The following is a 17587-nucleotide window of genomic DNA, read 5'->3' on the forward strand; positions in this document are numbered from 1 at the left end:
TAGGCTTCACTGGCCCACCAGCTTGTTTACGTAGACTTCATTGGCGCACCAGCTTGTCTACGTAGACTTCATTGGCCCACCAGCTTGTCTAACTAGACTTCACAGGCCCATCACCTCGTCTACGAAGACACCACTGGCCTACCAACTTGTTTACGTAGGCTTCACAGGCCCTCCAACTCGTCTACGTAGGCTTCACTGGCCCTCCAACTCGTCTACGTAGGCTTCACTGGCCCACCAACTTGTTTACGTAGGCTTCACAGGCCCTCCAACTCGTCTACGTAGGCTTCACTGGCCCTCCAACTCGTCTACGTAGGCTTCACTGGCCCACCAGCTTGTTTACGTAGACTTCATTGGCGCACCAGCTTGTCTACGTAGACTTCACAGGCCCATCACCTCGTCTACGAAGACACCACTGGCCTACCAGCTTGTTTACGTAGACTTCATTGGCGCACCAGCTTGTCTACGTAGACTTCATTGGCCCACCAGCTTGTCTAACTAGACTTCACAGGCCCTCCAACTCGTCTACGTAGGCTTCACTGGCCCACCAACTCGTCTACGTAGGCTTCACTGGCCCTCCAACTCGTCTACGTAGGCTTCACTGGCCCACCAGCTTGTTTACGTAGACTTCATTGGCGCACCAGCTTGTCTACGTAGATTTCACTGGCCCACCAGCTTGTCTAACTAGACTTCACAGGCCCATCACCTCGTCTTCGAAGACACCACTGGCCTACCAACTTGTTTACGTAGGCTTCACAGGCCCTCCAACTCGTCTACGTAGGCTTCACTGGCCCTCCAACTCGTCTACGTAGGCTTCACTGGCCCACCAACTTGTTTACGTAGGCTTCACAGGCCCTCCATCTCGTCTACGTAGGCTTCACTGGCCCTCCAACTCGTCTACGTAGGCTTCACTGGCCCACCAGCTTGTTTACGTAGACTTCATTGGTGCACCAGCTTGTCTACGTAGACTTCACAGGCCCATCACCTCGTCTACGAAGACACCACTGGCCTACCAGCTTGTTTACGTAGACTTCATTGGCGCACCAGCTTGTCTACGTAGACTTCATTGGCCCACCAGCTTGTCTAACTAGACTTCACAGGCCCTCCAACTCGTCTACGTAGGCTTCACTGGCCCACCAACTTGTTACGTAGGCTTCACAGGCCCTCCAACTCGTCTACATAGGCTTCACTGGCCCTCCAACTCGTCTACGTAGGCTTCACTGGCCCACCAGCTTGTTTACGTAGACTTCATTGGCGCACCAGCTTGTCTACGTAGATTTCACTGGCCCTCCAACTCGACTACGTAGACTTCATTGGCGCACCAACTCGTCTTTGTAGGCTTCACAGGCCCTCCAACTCGTCTACGGAGACTTCAATAGCCCACCAGCTCGTTTACATAGTCTTTACTGGCCCACCAGCTCGTCCACGTAAACTTCACAGGCCCACCAGCTCGTCTACATAGACCACATTTACCCATTTGCTCGTCTATGTATACGAAGTCTCTGTGAATATTACAATCCATACATTTTTCATGAACCACAATCCTCAAACCAAGATAAATGTATAGAGGAGAAGACAGATGATGACCACATTTAACACTTTTACAATTCCAATTGTCATAACGTTGACCAGAAAAACACGCGCCATGGCACGTTTACGCATCGCCACTTAACCAAATATCCTTGAGGCTAAAACGATGCAAAATACACACGACAAGCTGGCAGAGAAAAGTGCCAATGCCAATGGAATACAAGAGTTAGCCACAGAACGAGACAACATACAAAAATCATTCAGATATCTAACAATCGTATCATCCTCCACCGTATCATCCTCATCCAATTTATTCGAAACACAAACACACATAAACAAATAAATTGAAATTAACGTAACGCTCACACCCACACTTGGGGAACAATGCAAAAAATGTGTTTGTATTTTAATCTTTCTTTTCATTCCTTCTCTCAAACGTTGATGATTTTTTTTTCTTTTTTTTTTTTTGGAAATGTTGCGGTTTGCCTTTTTTAACAATGCGTTGGCGTGTGGCATAAATCAAACAAGGAGAAAATCCTTTGTTTCATCTTTTATCTTTTGTTGGTCGGATCTCTGGCCAGCCACCGCATATCGACTTTAAAATTAAAGTCAAATATGAAACAATAAAAGATTATTGGATTGTATTTCCAACAAAAAATTATTTTGGGTAGCCTCGCTCACTCTCTCTCTTTCTAACTCTCCTTTTCCTCACTTGCATATCCTTTCGAACTAATTGAGTTTCGAGTCGAACTCAGCCACATTCACAACAAAAGAAGGATTTACTTTTGTTTCTGTGTTTTAAAGCTACAGCTACATCATTGTCTTTCCGAAACTGAACTATTGAATTGCTGATAGAGCCATTCTTTCTGGATTTGCATAAAGAAAAATAATTTTCAATTGTTCAATGCGTAACATAGAACGCCACCTGACTGAATCAATTTCAATGCATAAGATTCATTTGTTTTCAATTTTAAGTAATATCGGATTTATTGTTCATATTTAGAATTGCTTTTATTTTTTGTTATACAAACAAACAACAAATTATTTTTTAAGAAAAAAAAAACTAAACAAGTGCAAAATTATTTTCCGTTCGGTAGTATTTTTTTATTTTTTTGTATTACAAAGAATAGAAATGTTGCCTTTGATCCTCATTACCCATGAAGTTTTGATGGACTCAATAAAGCAATAAACCTTCAAAAATGTTTATTTCTCACACACTTGTGTTCACAATCACCATGGCACCTAGGAAAATTTTGCCATTCGCTAAGATCACCTCGATATAATTATAGTCAGTAAATTTGTATATAAAATCTGAATCATGAATTATTTTGTTGTTTAGGTCGGCTTAATCCCATTATTGTTGCTTTACCAGTAACAAATTTTATTTATTAGGCTATCGCTATCCCTTCATAAGGATCATTTCTTTCCTTTAACAAATAAGAGTAGATTTTATAAACACAACAACAATGATGTTAAGCCTAATTATACTGAAACAAAAATCATAATCATTGTTAAAATCTTGTACCAAGTTCGCAAATTTTCCTCAAACTGTGTGCATTTTAAGTTTAACAAGTTAAGAAGCAGTAAATTCGGTCGGGCCCAACTTTGAATACCCTCCACCATTTGGAACGAATTTGGAAATTGACAAAATATAAAATCCATAAAAATTCCGTTAAAATATTAACAAGTAAAAAAACATTAAGTTCAGCCGGGTCAAACTTTTAATATCCTCCACCTTAGGGTAAAGGAAACATTAGAGCCTATGTACCAATTTTTAGACATATTCATGGGAAAATGTGCCAAAAATCATCAAAATACCGAATATCGGGAAATACGGCTATACAAAAACGTGGACCTATACATACAGTGTTTCGCCAAAAGAGCTAGAACCCATTAAGACCAACAAATACCAATTTCTAGACAAATCCGCGAAGAAATGTGGCAAAAACCATTAAAATACCGACTATCGGGAGGTACCGTTATATGGGGGCTATACCAAATCGTGGACCTATAAATGCAATGTTTAGCCAAAGGAGCTGGAACCTATTATGACCTACAAATACCAATTTTCAGACAAATCCGTGAAAAATGTGACAAATGGCTATACCAAAGCGTGGACCTATAAATGTAATGTCCCGCCACACGAACTAGGACCCGTTATGACCTACAAATACCAATTTTCAGACAAATCCATGAAAAAATGTGGAATGAATCATTAAAATACCGAATATCGGGAGGTACCGTTATATGGGGACTATACCAAAACGTGGGCCGATATATCTCATTTTCAATACCAACCCTCCTAGACACAATACAAAATGCCCTGCTAAATTTTGGCGCTCTACGTCAAATAATGTGGGTTGTATCGTAATTTCAACAGACAGACAGACAGACAGACGGACGGACGGACATCGTTAAATCGACTTAGAATTTTATGCTGATTATGAATGACAAAGACAAACGGAATGACAAAGTTAATATACCCTCCTTCCCAAGGTGGAGGGTATAAAAAATACCGAATATAGCCCTTATATTGGACACCATATGTAGTGGACATACATATGCATTGTTTGTCATAAGCCATTACCATATTCAAATTCGAAACTTGGAATAAACGGTGAATAATGTAGCTAAAATCATCAAAATATCGTACATAGCGGGCTTCCGTTATATCGGAGCTGTGCCAATACCTGAACCACCATAGACAATTTTCTGTCATAGGCTGTAAAATCCATTACGAACTTCAAATACGACATCTCAAACAATGTCGGTGGGATTTGTACCTAAACTCGTCAAAATACCGAATATAGGGAGGTACTGATATATGGGGCCTACACGAAGACCTTGACCCGCGTAGACAATTTTCTGTCATAGGCAGTAGCATCCATTACGAACTTGAAATAAGACATCTCAAACAATTTCGGTGGGTATTGTACCTAAACTATGGGGGGCCTGCACGAAGACGTGGACCTGCACAGACTATATTCTGTCATAGGCTGTAGTATCCATTACGAACTTAAAATACCAAATTTGAAACAATTCCGGTAAATAATGTCGCTAAAATCATCAAAATACCTAATATTGGGAGGTACCGTTATATTGGGGCTATACAACCTGCGCAGACAATTTTCCGTCTTAGGCTGTAGTATCCATTTCGAACTTCAAATACCAAATTTGAAACCATTCCGGTTAATAATGTCGCTAAAATCATCAAAATACCGAATATCGGGAGGTACCATTATATGGGGGCTATATGAAAGCGTGGACCTACAAGGCCCATTTAACCTGCCTACTGAAAAAATAAACATGTGTGCAAAATTTTAGCCTTCTATCTCAATTCGTTCGAAAGATAGCGTGATTACAACAGACAGACAGACGGACATCGCTAAATCGACTTAGAATTTTACACTGATCAAGAATTTATATACTTTGTTGGAATAACAAAGTTTCGTGGAATAACAAAGTTAATATACCCTCCATAGTATGGTGGAGGGTATAAAAGGTTTCGCACTTGTTCTAAAAGTCGCTGTTAGAGTTCAATTCTCGGATTTTAGCATGGGGCTAGAATTTAGGCTGGGCAGAAATCTACCATTTTAATAGGTCATCGGATAATATTTATCGATTAAAACAGGCCATAACAATTATGTAAAAAATACGAAAAGTTCCTCTAAAACTGCGATTTGTTAATACCGGCAAAATCACAAATACACGAAAAGGTCACTTTAGACCGTTACTTTAATTAAGAAATTAAACCCATTTCGAATGGCCTGATGGCACAAAAAAATCGAAATACTCGAAAGAATTCCACAAGATATTGTGAAAAATAATAAAAGAAAACCATCAGGTTTCGTTCTCTAATTTTCGAATAATAGCAACTTAAGCTAATTTGTTCATTTCCAATTTATTGGTAGATGTTGCACGTAAATGGCCTTCCTAGATCTGGAACCAATATTTCCCAAAGACCTATAATCTCTCAGAAGTGGCAAAAGATTAACATTTATTATTGGTTTTTGACTGAAACGCATCTATATGGGATACAGACATTTGACTATATTCTTCCACGAAATCAGCGTTAACGAAATAGTCAGAAGTGCGTCTTTCCTGTATTTGCGAATTCTCCAAAAAGTCACTGGAATGGACATTTTCGTATTTTGTCTACAAAAGTTGGAAAACTATTTCGCACATTGAATTTTTTGGATGGCCATCCAAAACTGCTTGGCTTTTGCAATGTCCGGTAACCCCCATTCAAATGTGCGTGAGGATCGGGCGATAATTACGACCTGCTGACAATTTTGCAGTTTTTTTGTCCATTTCAACCCCTAGATATATTGCGATCATCTCCAAAAAGAATAGGCTTCTATTCTGACCCTCATCTTATCCCCATGCAAAATTTCGTAAGGATCGGGCCATAAATGCGATGATATTCTGATATCCTAACTACTTAGTTTTGTTAGCTGTAGAAATATTACCAAATGTTGAAAAAATTGAAAAAAATATAAGAAAATTTTACAAAATCAATATTTGCATCTTTAGAGATATATTTTTATGCGATTTTTTAGACGTTTTATGTTTCCTGCCAAGAGGCCATTCTGAATTAATGAGAACTGTCGAAATCAGTTCAGCCGTTCTCGACATATAAGACATCTTTCAAGCATATCTTCTTTGATAGATATATATATCGCACATATTTTGCTATATATCCGATTTGTTGGATGTTAACATCAATGTAAAGGTCAGAAGTAACCTTGTCATGGCTTCGTGATTTCGCCGGGATTTAAAATATTCACGATTTAATGAAAAATATTGAATTTTTTCAACACAAAAGATATGGTCTATTTTAGCCGCTAAATATTATCCGATGACCACCCAAATTGGTAGGCTTCTTCCCTAAACTCTAGCTACATGCGAAATTCCGCGTCGATTGGTCTATAATTGCGACCTGTATAGCTACTGCAAAATCCGACATTTTTTCAGTATTTGGTCCATTTCAACCCCTAAACATTTGGCGATCATCTTTAAAAGAAATAGGCTTCTATTCTGACCCTAACCCCACCCCCCATTTTTAATTTCGGAGATGATCGGACCATAATTGCGACCTGTATAGTGATTACAAATTAACATGGACAGACGGACGGACGGACGGACATACATAGCTAGATCGACTCAGCTCGGCGAGCTAGGAAGATCCATATATACTTTCCTATATGGGAAACCAATATTTCGATGTGTTACATTAATTCAGGTCCAATTAAACTTATAATACCTCCAACACATAGTGTTGTAGGGTATAAATAGTTTGTAATATTTTGTTTAATTTTTGTCATATTTTAGAATTTTTCAATCTAACTTACAATATTGAATTTCACATTTCTACAACACTATGGGGGTTGGGGTCGCAATTATCGTCCCATCTCCACGAAATTTTTCATGAAGGTCCAGGATAAAAGTTATATGAGGCCTATTTGAAGACTCGGAACTGCATAGGCAATTTTTGGTCACAGGCTGTACCCATTACGAACTTACAATACGAAATTTGAACCAATATATATAGAGGTACAGTTATATGGGGACTATACAAAAACTTTCACCAACATTGACTGTACTATTCAAGGAAGTTTCTTAGAAAATGCCAATTTACAGATTACATTTACAATTCGGGTTAAAATTGTGACTAAAACACCCGAGGTCTCCATGCTATGATAAAGGTTATAAAAATGGGATAGAATATATAGCTGCTTTTTAATGTAATTCCGTTGAAATGAATTTCAAAAAAGGACGAAAAACATCCCTAAATAATACTCATATTGTCGAACACACTATATACCTAAAATGAACGGATTCCGAGGAATGGTACTCTCGAAGCGGATATCCGATTCGACCCAAACTTCGTAATATCGTAATGTTTTTAAGAAAAAAAAAATAGATCGATTTCGAGGTATGCAATATCGGGCCACTCCTACCTTTTAATCGCATAAACGGTTTTAGACCCTAAATCTCTTTGGACTAAATCCATTTTAGGACGTTTTGAGTCGATCTAGGGTTGTCCGTCCATCCGTCTGTCGGTCTGCTTGGTGCACTTGATAATGGTGTACCCATGAAGTAGGTAGTTATCGTAGAAAAAGAAAAGATCATTCAAGTTTGTTTAAACTTTAAAAATCCCATTATTCGTATCAGTGCTAAATTTCCAGGTGCGAAAATGGACAATATCAGCCTACACCATCAAGTACCTCCCCACAAAGGATAAATATTTTGAATAAATTTAAATCTTATCAAATTTGAAATAAGTGTCCGATAGTCTTCAATTTTCGTCCATCTCAATATTCTGTTATGAAGATGGTAGATATCAGTCCACTTCTCCCCACAATGGATCAAAATTTGGAATATCCGCACTCTCCTAAAAACGGAACAAACATCCGACTCATTCTAAGCGTCACTCATATGGAATCTATCGGCCCACTTCTTTTGGTACCTCCCCCACAAAGTTCAACATTCGCATCAAATTGGAAAAAAATGTTCGATGTTTATACCCTACAACACTATGTGTTGGGGCTATTATAAGTTTGATTGGGCCAAAAATTATGTAACACCTCGAAATATTGGTTTCCCACATAGGAAAGTATATATGGGTCTTCCTAGCTCGCCGAGCTGAGTTGATCTAGCTATGTATGTCCGTCCGTCCGTCTGTTCATGTTAATTTGTAATCAAGCTACAGGACGCAATAAAGAACCGATCGTCACGAAATTAAAAATGGAGGTGGGGTTAGGGTCAGAATAGAACCTTATTGTTTTTGGAGATGATCAGTCTATATTTAGGGGTTGAAATGGATCAAAAACAGAAAATTTTCCTGATTTTGCAGTTGCTCTATAGGTCACAATTATAAACCAATCGACGCAAAAATTTACATGAAGTTAGAGTTTGGGACTGGGCAGAAACCTACCAACTTGAGCGGCCGTCGGACATTAATTAGCGGGTAAAATACACCCTAACTTTTATGTTAGAAAATAGGAAAATTTCCACTAAACCGCGATTTTTTTTTAATCCCAGCCAAATTACAAACACATCAAAAGATCACTTCTGACCATTACAGTGATGCTAATAGCCAAGAAATCGGATATATAGCAAAATAGGTACAATACATATGTAAAAGAATTGATCTTATTTATTCTGCTTATAAATCAAGAACCGCTGGGCCGATTTTCACAATTCACATCAATTTGGAATGGTCTCTTGCCAGAAAACGATAAAATCAAAGAAAATCGCGGGATAATATACCAATAAAAAAGTTATATCTTTTGTCGATTTTTTTCCATTTTTGTCATATTTTTTATCGCATGCGATTTTTTCAATTTGACTTACAATTTTGAATTTTAAATTTTCTAAATTTTTACACCCCCCAACACTACGTTTTGAGGGTATTATATGAATGTCGCAATTATCGTCCGATACTCACTAAATTTTAGGATGTGCATTTAGAGGTTTAAATGGCTAAACAATTTTAAATTTTTCTAATTTTGTAGTCGTTCTATAGGCCATAATTAAAAACAAATCGACACGGAATTTCGCATCGGAAGAGAGTTGAGGACAGAGAAGAAGTCTAGCATTTTGGATGACCATTGTATTATATTTAGCTGTAAAATGGACCACAATTTTCATATGCAATTGTTTTGAATACTTCACAATACTACGGAGTGCGTAAAAATTGGCCAAATTCTCCGGGTCAAATACGAAATCTTCCAAAATGGTTTTATATATAAGGGGAACTCGAACATATTGTAGTGTTGTAGGGTATCACATGGTCGGCCCCCACGACTATAGCCTTTGCTTACTTGTTTTTTTTTTTTTTAAATTTTGCATATATCAATATTTTTTTATCAGTATTAGAGAAATGGAATACTTCGGTCCACTATATGTGGTACCTCACGCATATTTCAACATTCTCCAAAAAATTATCACATATAAAATTATAAAATGTGAAGGAAATTGTCGATACAGTCCAAATCTGGCACGTTGTAATAATTGTATCAGACGAAATGGAGAACATTGACCAACTCCTTTGGAACTACCACAATGAAGGGTCAACAGTTGTCCTTATCATAACGAAAGTCAAAATATATTTAAATAAAAAAACATTATCATCTGTCAATAAAAACGACAGCTATTTTTTAACTTGTTTTGAAATAAATCCGTCCTTGTAAGTCCCAAAGGAATTACAGGATGAGATGAAAAAACTGCAACCAACTTCAGACTGCTGTCATTTCTAAGCCACTTGTCCGACAGTTGTTGAAAAAAATTATTCCAGTGACAGTTCATTATATTGTTTACAAGCGTACAAAAGCATTTTGGTGAAAATTTTCCAGAAAAAAAGTTATTCGTGATGGAATTCAAGCGTTTCTTTATATTTGGCTGGAAAACCACAAGTGGTTATTGTTAGAGCACTCCAGCATTTAAATGTGTCTCGTATCATACTGTGATACTGGTAGCGTAGCCCAACGTCAAGGACGAAAGAAAACTAAAGAAGCGACTTGATCGAAACCCGAGTCGCAGTGGCCGAAAAATGGCTTGTGAGCTGAACATATCACAATATTCCATTCGGCAAATATTGAAAAACAAGCTCGGGATAAAACCATTGAATTTCCAAAAAGTACAGGATCTTACACCGCAACAAAAAAATAGATTCAAAGAGCTAAAGAGTTGCTTCGCTTGACCAAAAGTGGTGAACTGCCGAATTTGGTTTTCTCCGATGAGAAAAGATTTATTTTCCAGCAGTTTGTAAACAAACAAAATGTTGGTGTTTAATTGCCAAAGAGGTCAGCTGAAAATGTGCACCTTCGGTTGGCCACCAGAACTCAAACGCCGGCCATGGTGAAGGCGTGGGCCGCCATAAAAACCGATGGTCGCTCTATGATCGTATGTATCATCAGAGTTAATACCGAATATTATAGCGAAAATATTCTGGAGGGTGTATTAAAGCTTTGGGCACGCAAACATCTTGGTCGCATACCTTGGAGTTTCCAACAGGACTCAGCATCATCGCACTCAGCACGCGCCACCCAAGAATGGTTACAAAATGAGGTTCCTCGCTTCATTTCCAGCGCATAATGGCCACCAAAATCTCCGGATACCAATCCGTTGGACTATTGTGTCTGCAGTATATTGGAAATCAAGGTTGGCACTAATAAATACCACAGTGTCGATCACCTCAAGTAAGCGCTTCGCCGGGAATGGGCCAAAATACCGCAGAGCAACATTCGGGCAGCGTGTGACGGTTTCATTGGCCGTTTGAAGGCCATGATTCGTGCCAAAGGTGACCAATTCGAAGAAATCTAAACTTATTCAAAAATTTTTTGCTTTCATTCAATAAATTAAAAAAATTGTAAAAATTATGACATTTGACTTTGTTGCAGTTTTTTTATACCCTACACCACTAGGTGGTCAGGGTATTATGTCTTTGTGCATTTGTTTGTAACAGGCAAAAGGAAACGAGATAGACCCTTAGTTCCTTTTGATGATCTGCATAAAATCACTTTCTGAGTTGATTTATGCATGTCAGTCCGTCTGTCCATCCGTCCGTCCGTCCGTCTGTCCATGTATTCTTGTGAACAAAATGCAGGTCGCATTTATTATCCGATTGAGATGAAACTTTGCAAACAACATTTGTTTGGCCCAAGGACGAACCCTATTGAAATTGGAGATAATCGGTGAAAATTTAGATATAGCTCCCATATATATCTTCTTCCGATTTGCCTTTTATTGTGCACCAAACGTGTAATATCAGCCCGAATAGTATGAAATTTTGCACATACAACCAAATTAGGCCTGAAAATAAGTATGCCAAATTTGATCGAAATCGGTTCAGATATAGCTATAGCTCCCATATATATTGTTCATCCGATTTGTTATTTTTGTCCTCCGCGGCCGTAATATGCACTCTGTAACAACAATACTTGGGGAAATATATCAAACGCAGCTGAGAAATACCTTTGCTAAATTTTATCGAGTTCGGTTCAGATTTGGATATAGCTCCCATATATAACTTCGTCCGATTTACCTTTTACTGTGCACCAAACGTCTAATATGGGATGGAATTTGGCACATACGACCGAATTTAGTCTAGAAGGTAGTATGCCAAATTTGGTGAAGATCGGTTCAGATATAGCTATAGCTCCAATATATATTGTTCATCCGATTTGTTGTATTTGTTACCTACAGCCGTAATATGCACTCCGTAACAACGATATTCAGGGAAATATATCAAATACAGCTCAAAAATATCTTTGCCAAATTTTATCGAGATCGGTTCAGATTTGGATATAGTTCCCATATATATCTTTATCTGATTTCAAATTAATTTTGCACCAAATGGGCAATACAAGTCCGAATTTAAAAGATACAAATGCTTTAGCATTTGAATTTTAAATTATAATTATAATCATAGCGTGTATGATTGAATTCTCCCATAAAAACTTTTAATTTTTAAGTGGAGCTCAACTAAATTAGCAAAGTGGTGTAGGGTATCATAAAATCGGACTTTCTTTACTGTTTTTTTTTTTTTTTTTTTTTTTTTGATAAAGAATTTTATATCACTTTTCCGCCCACAACTATGTTCTACATAATGAAATGAAAACGACTGGTTAATTTTTTTTTAACATACACGTAGTGTTTTTGCTAATATCATATATTTGTTCAAAGTATTGTTCTTTTTTTTTGGTTTTTAATAATTTCGAAAAAGTTTTCTTTTATTATTATTTATGGTGTTGTTGTTTTTGTTTGTTTGTAATAACATTATTTATGATTATACTATAATTATTGTTATTATTAAAATTACATCTTACAAAAAGAACTATTTAAAAAACATGATAACTATATTAATTTAATTTAGAGTTTAGCATTATTATTAATTTTTTAATGTAGTAATTATTATTTCCTTATGTTACTAGTAATTTTTACAATGTTTATTTTTTTTTTGTACAGTTTGCGATCAAGTGATTATTTTGTGAAAATGAGATACATTTGAAGCATTGAATTTTGTTAATAATAACTATTAAATAATAATAAAAATACATTGAGAAAATGAAAACAAAGAATACTTAATAAATATATAAAATAACATGTATATTTATTTTTTCGGCAGATTGAAGATAACAAGAAGAGTTGAGAATATTTATATAACTTTTAAGGATACACTTAATAGTGTCTGTAGAAGAAACGATGGAGAAATATTTTATTTTATAATTTAGTTATTTAAAAATTTAAGTGAAATATGTTCATAAGAACAATTTAATGTAAACTCCATTTAATCGAACTTTGATTTACTTATTTTTTGTTTATGTCAATTTTAAAATTTCAGATATTGCTTAATAAAGAATTTAGATATAACCATTTATTAAATTGAGAAAATTTTTCATTGAAACAAAAAAAGGGATTTCGAATCATGTGTTAATTTCATAGTGTAAATCGATTTTCATATTAACTCGAATTAAACAGAATTTTGAAAACGTCAGGTATTTAAAATAAGTTATGTATTTTAAATAGGAAAAATAGCTAACCATTGGTGAATTTAAATTAAAGTTGAGTTATTGTTGTTTTAAACATTTTTTTAGTAAAACTCGTCGTTCAACTTTAGTTTTTCTAATTGTGTATGTTTTAACTGCCATAGTGTCTGCCGGTTTTCGCAAAACTAATATTGTAATTAAATTTAAAAATCTCAGAATAAATAAATGAACATTGATTCGATGTTACAAATAGTTGACTGATCACCAAAATATGTATCCTCAAAAATATACCAAACAATCTCCCCCTGTTTTTCTAACTCTAGTTTTATATATTCTCTCCTGCCTTGAAACAATTTTAAGTGTCACAGCTAATCTTAATATTTCTTAACTAGACTTAACTGTCAACTCTCGTTCAAATATTTACAAAATGCTTTCTTTTTTTACAAAAACAAAATAATTTAAATGCTTTGGATTTCCTAAGCATCCATCGTCTGAAACGCAGTTACTTACACACACACACACACTAAAGAGTTTAAAGAATTTCTCTGAAAAAAATCCCAAACTTGTGGCGACAGATCAAAAATCCCCGACTTCTCTTGCAGAAGTTTAGCTGGGCGATTTCAACTTTCACTTAAACTCCATATTTAATGCCATAGTCCTGGTAATGACCCACATGGGATCGGTAGTGCGAGAGATTACTGAGATTACTTAGGTTGCCAAAATTCCCGCTTAGAGCATGATGATGATGATGGTGATGATGATGTGAACTGATTAAGGCGGCAGCGGCAGCATTTGTGGAAACAGCTGAACTGGAGACGGCGGCAGGAGCGGGTGGACTGGCCGACTGGATACTACCCGCCGGACTGCCGGTGTCCATGTGACACACTTGATTCTGTTCGAAAATCATGTCACGGAAACCCAAAGATGTATGGCCGGCAGCCAAGGAGTTGGGACTACTGGTCACTGTCGAATGGTGATGTTGATTATTTTGCTGGTGGCCATTGTTGCCACTTTGATTGACCAGTCCATTGGCGTTACTGTTATTGTTCGACTGGGTGGGTGTACCATTGACGGAAGATGAATTATTCAATGGCTCCGACGGTGGTGTTTCCGGAGTGTACCAACCACCATGGGCTGGTCCATGCGGTGTGGATATGGTTGTGGGCGAGTTACCCGACGAGGTGGTTGTAGTGGTACCCGAACTTATGCCACCCAATTGTACACCATTGTGACTAGCACCGCCGGGTGTAAGCGGATGACCATGCGGCACATGATGATGATGCCTCAGTTGCTGGGCATGATGGGCAGCGGCGGCATGATGAGCATGCATTTGACTCGAGGCAGCCACACTGAGATTTTCATCGTTCAATGGATGATGTGCATAGGAATAGGCGCTGTGATGCAGACGCGGGTTGTAGACATTCATCAGGGTATCGACGGTAAAACCAGGATGGTCCACGGCCCCGGCAGCGGTTAAATGATTCATTTGAGCCAAACTGTCGTGACAGGAATTAAGGACACTCAAACCGGCAGCCATGCCATCCTTGCCTGTGAGACAGCCCAAATCCATGCTCAAAGGTTCCTTTTTAAAATGGTGGGCAGCGGCGACATGATGGGCTGCCGCAGCATGATGAGCCACATGGGCATGGGCCATATGTTTGGCATCAATCAACCCATTGGCAGTCATAATTTTCAGCGGCTTAATTTCAGCTAATTTTTCATTCATCATGGCCTGGCGTTTCATGGCTTCTTCCTTTTCGCGCAGCACATCCTTTTTCTTGAAACGACGACGTCTCCTCAGGAATGAACCATTATCGAACATATTATAGGAATCGGGATCCAGAGTCCAATACGAACCCTTGCCAGGTTTTTTATCATCGCGGGCCACTTTCACAAAGCACTCGTTAAGGCTGAGATTGTGGCGTATGGAATTTTGCCAACCTTGTTTGTTGTCCCGATAGTAGGGGAATCGTTCCATGATGTACTGATAGATGCCGTTCAATGTCACCTTTTTGTCGGCGGAATTCTGTATGGCCATGGCAATTAGGGCAATATAGGAATATGGTGGTTTAACGATTTCCTTATTTTGATGAGGAGCCCCCAGGCCGTAGGCCGATGCTGGATAGGAATAACGGGAATACTGATCATAGGCATAATGGGCTGCAGCGGCAGCCGATGCTGTGGTCATGGCTCCGGCTGTGGCGGCGGCTGCTGCAGTGGAAGGATAGCCGGCGGTTTGGGCGTAGTGGCGGGAAAATGAATTTTGATCGGTGAACAGGGTATGCATGATGGCAGAGTTGTTGTAGTTGCTTTTGGTTATGTTTTCGAATAGTTGATCGAAATTTGGTGAAAAGAAATTTTTTAATATTTTCTAATTTTTAGTTGTGTTTTTCAACATTATTAAACTTGATTTTATTTTGAAATGTTTAATTGCCCACACTGTTTGTTTTAAAATCTTGAAGATTCGTACTAGTTTCTGTTCAAATAAATTTTACGATTTCTTTACGTTTTTGATTTTCAGAAAGTAACAATTTTAATGTTCTTTAATTTCGGAAAATTTTTTTTTTTCAAAATTTATTTTCACTTTATAATTTTCAAATATTTATCAATATTATTTTTATTCTCTTTTGATAAATATTTTTGATTTTTTAATGTCTCTTTAATTTTTCATTGCGATTTGTATTTTCTTAACGTTGCGGTTATGCCGTAGGAAAAACTGTGTTTTTATAAAGAAAATATTTTTCTTCTTGTAGGTATATTTTTTTGGTCACTGAGCGAGCGAAGAATGTTGTTGCGTTACAACTCCTTGCACGTTGCGTTCACTTTAGTAACACGTCAGACACTGAATCTGTGACTGAAACAACATTTGCCATGAGTCAGTACGGATACATGAAAATCTCTACACACAGCACCCAAACAACGTCAATGGCAGGGCAAGGCGAGCACCCGCACAATTCATCAACACAACAATCCCACTGGGCTTGTGTACGTGTGTGTATGGCTGCTTAGAGGGTGCTCACAGGCAGCTTAGCCATTCACAGAGTCTTGTCAATGATTGGGAGAACTGGAAAATGACGATGGGTGTTGTTTTTATAACGTTACTGTTGTTGTTGTTATTTTTTATGGCACAATTTCACCACTATCATTGTACCAGCAGGCAGGCCAAATATGCACCACACACAGGCAGCCAGTCCACTTGGCTGCACTCTCATTCATTCTCTCCAACAAACAAAAACAACAACAATGCCACCAGAACTCTTTGGGATTAGTTAACTTGCATGAGAGTGTGTGTATGTGTGTGTTGTGTGGTTGGAAAAATATTTTCTCTAACGCACAGAATATACAAACACTCACAAAATCACCAAAAAGAGACGGAGAGAGCGAGAGTTCACCCCCAAAGTTACCACTGCTCTACTCTAAATGGGTATGATGTCGATGTTGTTGTTTTTATTACAATTAGTAATACTCCCTTTGGTTGGCTTGCTTTGTTTTTTGGTTGGACAAACACAGTAATTGAGACACAACTCACACACCTATACACGTATACTAGGACGCCATTCATAATTCTAAGCTTTTGTTGTTGTTGAGTGTTGGACTTTCTCACTGCATTGCTGTTAGTGTCAGTGTTACCGTTTCAGGAAAAATCTACAACAATCTACAACAATTTAAATTTAATTGGCTGAATGAAGTATAAATATAGGTCTTTTTTTTTTGAAATAAACCTAGGACAATTCTTCTGCTATCTTTCGACACAAAAAAATAGTTTATGAAATATCAGTAATTCGAACCTTCACCACTCTCCTATCACCTGTGTATATTGCTCAGAAATTGTAAGCTTGAAATAATTCTTAATTTTGGAAATCTTCCGTCACTATTTTTAGTAAAAAAGCTTTCAAATCTACAAAAAGTATTTTTAATTGCGTATGAATCTATCTACTTTTTTGTAATATTCACTTAATCTACTTTTTTTTAAGATTATTTTACTGGTTCTGCTAAAGGGGTATTTGACAAAAGTTTAGCTTTATCGCAAATGGTATAACAACATAAGCTTTATGTCTATACTTAGTGATGTAGGACATTTCAAGGTCGACGGGCGACCAAGAAATCTAAAATCCTAGAGGATTTTAGCCTTGTCTTATGTTTTTATAGGTTAAGCTTTTGCAGCTTATTAAGATATTTGCATGGTTCTGTGGACAAACGATATATATCGCTGTTAAACAAACGAACAAAATTATTATAAATACTAACGGCAACCCTATTAACTATTTTCTACCTTAAAATATGAGAGCAAGAGCGATGAGCAGCAGCCCATTCAGTTACTTTTGAATGTTTTATGTCAGAAAATTCCCGCCTTTCTCACTTGCATTGTTGTTGGCGTAATATATTATGTTTTTTTTAGTCTTTGGAAAACCTGTAATTTCACTTTTTTGTCAGTTGTAAAGAAGAGTAAGAGCGAGAGAAAATTGTGTTTGCTTTTTCTTGCGTTATATGTTTGTATATGTTTAGAAAATAACAACAATAACAAATTACTTGATGGTGGCCAACAAATTGAAAACAAAAAAAACAAC

At 37.3% G+C, this 17587-nt stretch overlaps 1 protein-coding gene across 1 annotated transcript; it reads right to left on the reverse strand.

Annotated features, from left to right (window-relative positions):
* Window positions 1-12158: 12158 nt before the first annotated feature.
* Window positions 12159-15958, reverse strand: LOC101899827 (fork head domain-containing protein crocodile). The gene has a single exon (XM_005190273.4). It carries the CDS (start codon window positions 15304-15306, stop codon window positions 13651-13653), a length of 1656 nt encoding a protein of 551 aa, XP_005190330.2. The 5' UTR covers window positions 15307-15958; the 3' UTR covers window positions 12159-13650.
* Between the last annotated feature and the right edge of the window lie 1629 nt (window positions 15959-17587).

Source organism: Musca domestica, unplaced genomic scaffold, assembly GCF_030504385.1.
Source record: "Musca domestica strain aabys unplaced genomic scaffold, Musca_domestica.polishedcontigs.V.1.1 38, whole genome shotgun sequence".
Classification (NCBI taxonomy): domain Eukaryota; kingdom Metazoa; phylum Arthropoda; class Insecta; order Diptera; family Muscidae; genus Musca; species Musca domestica.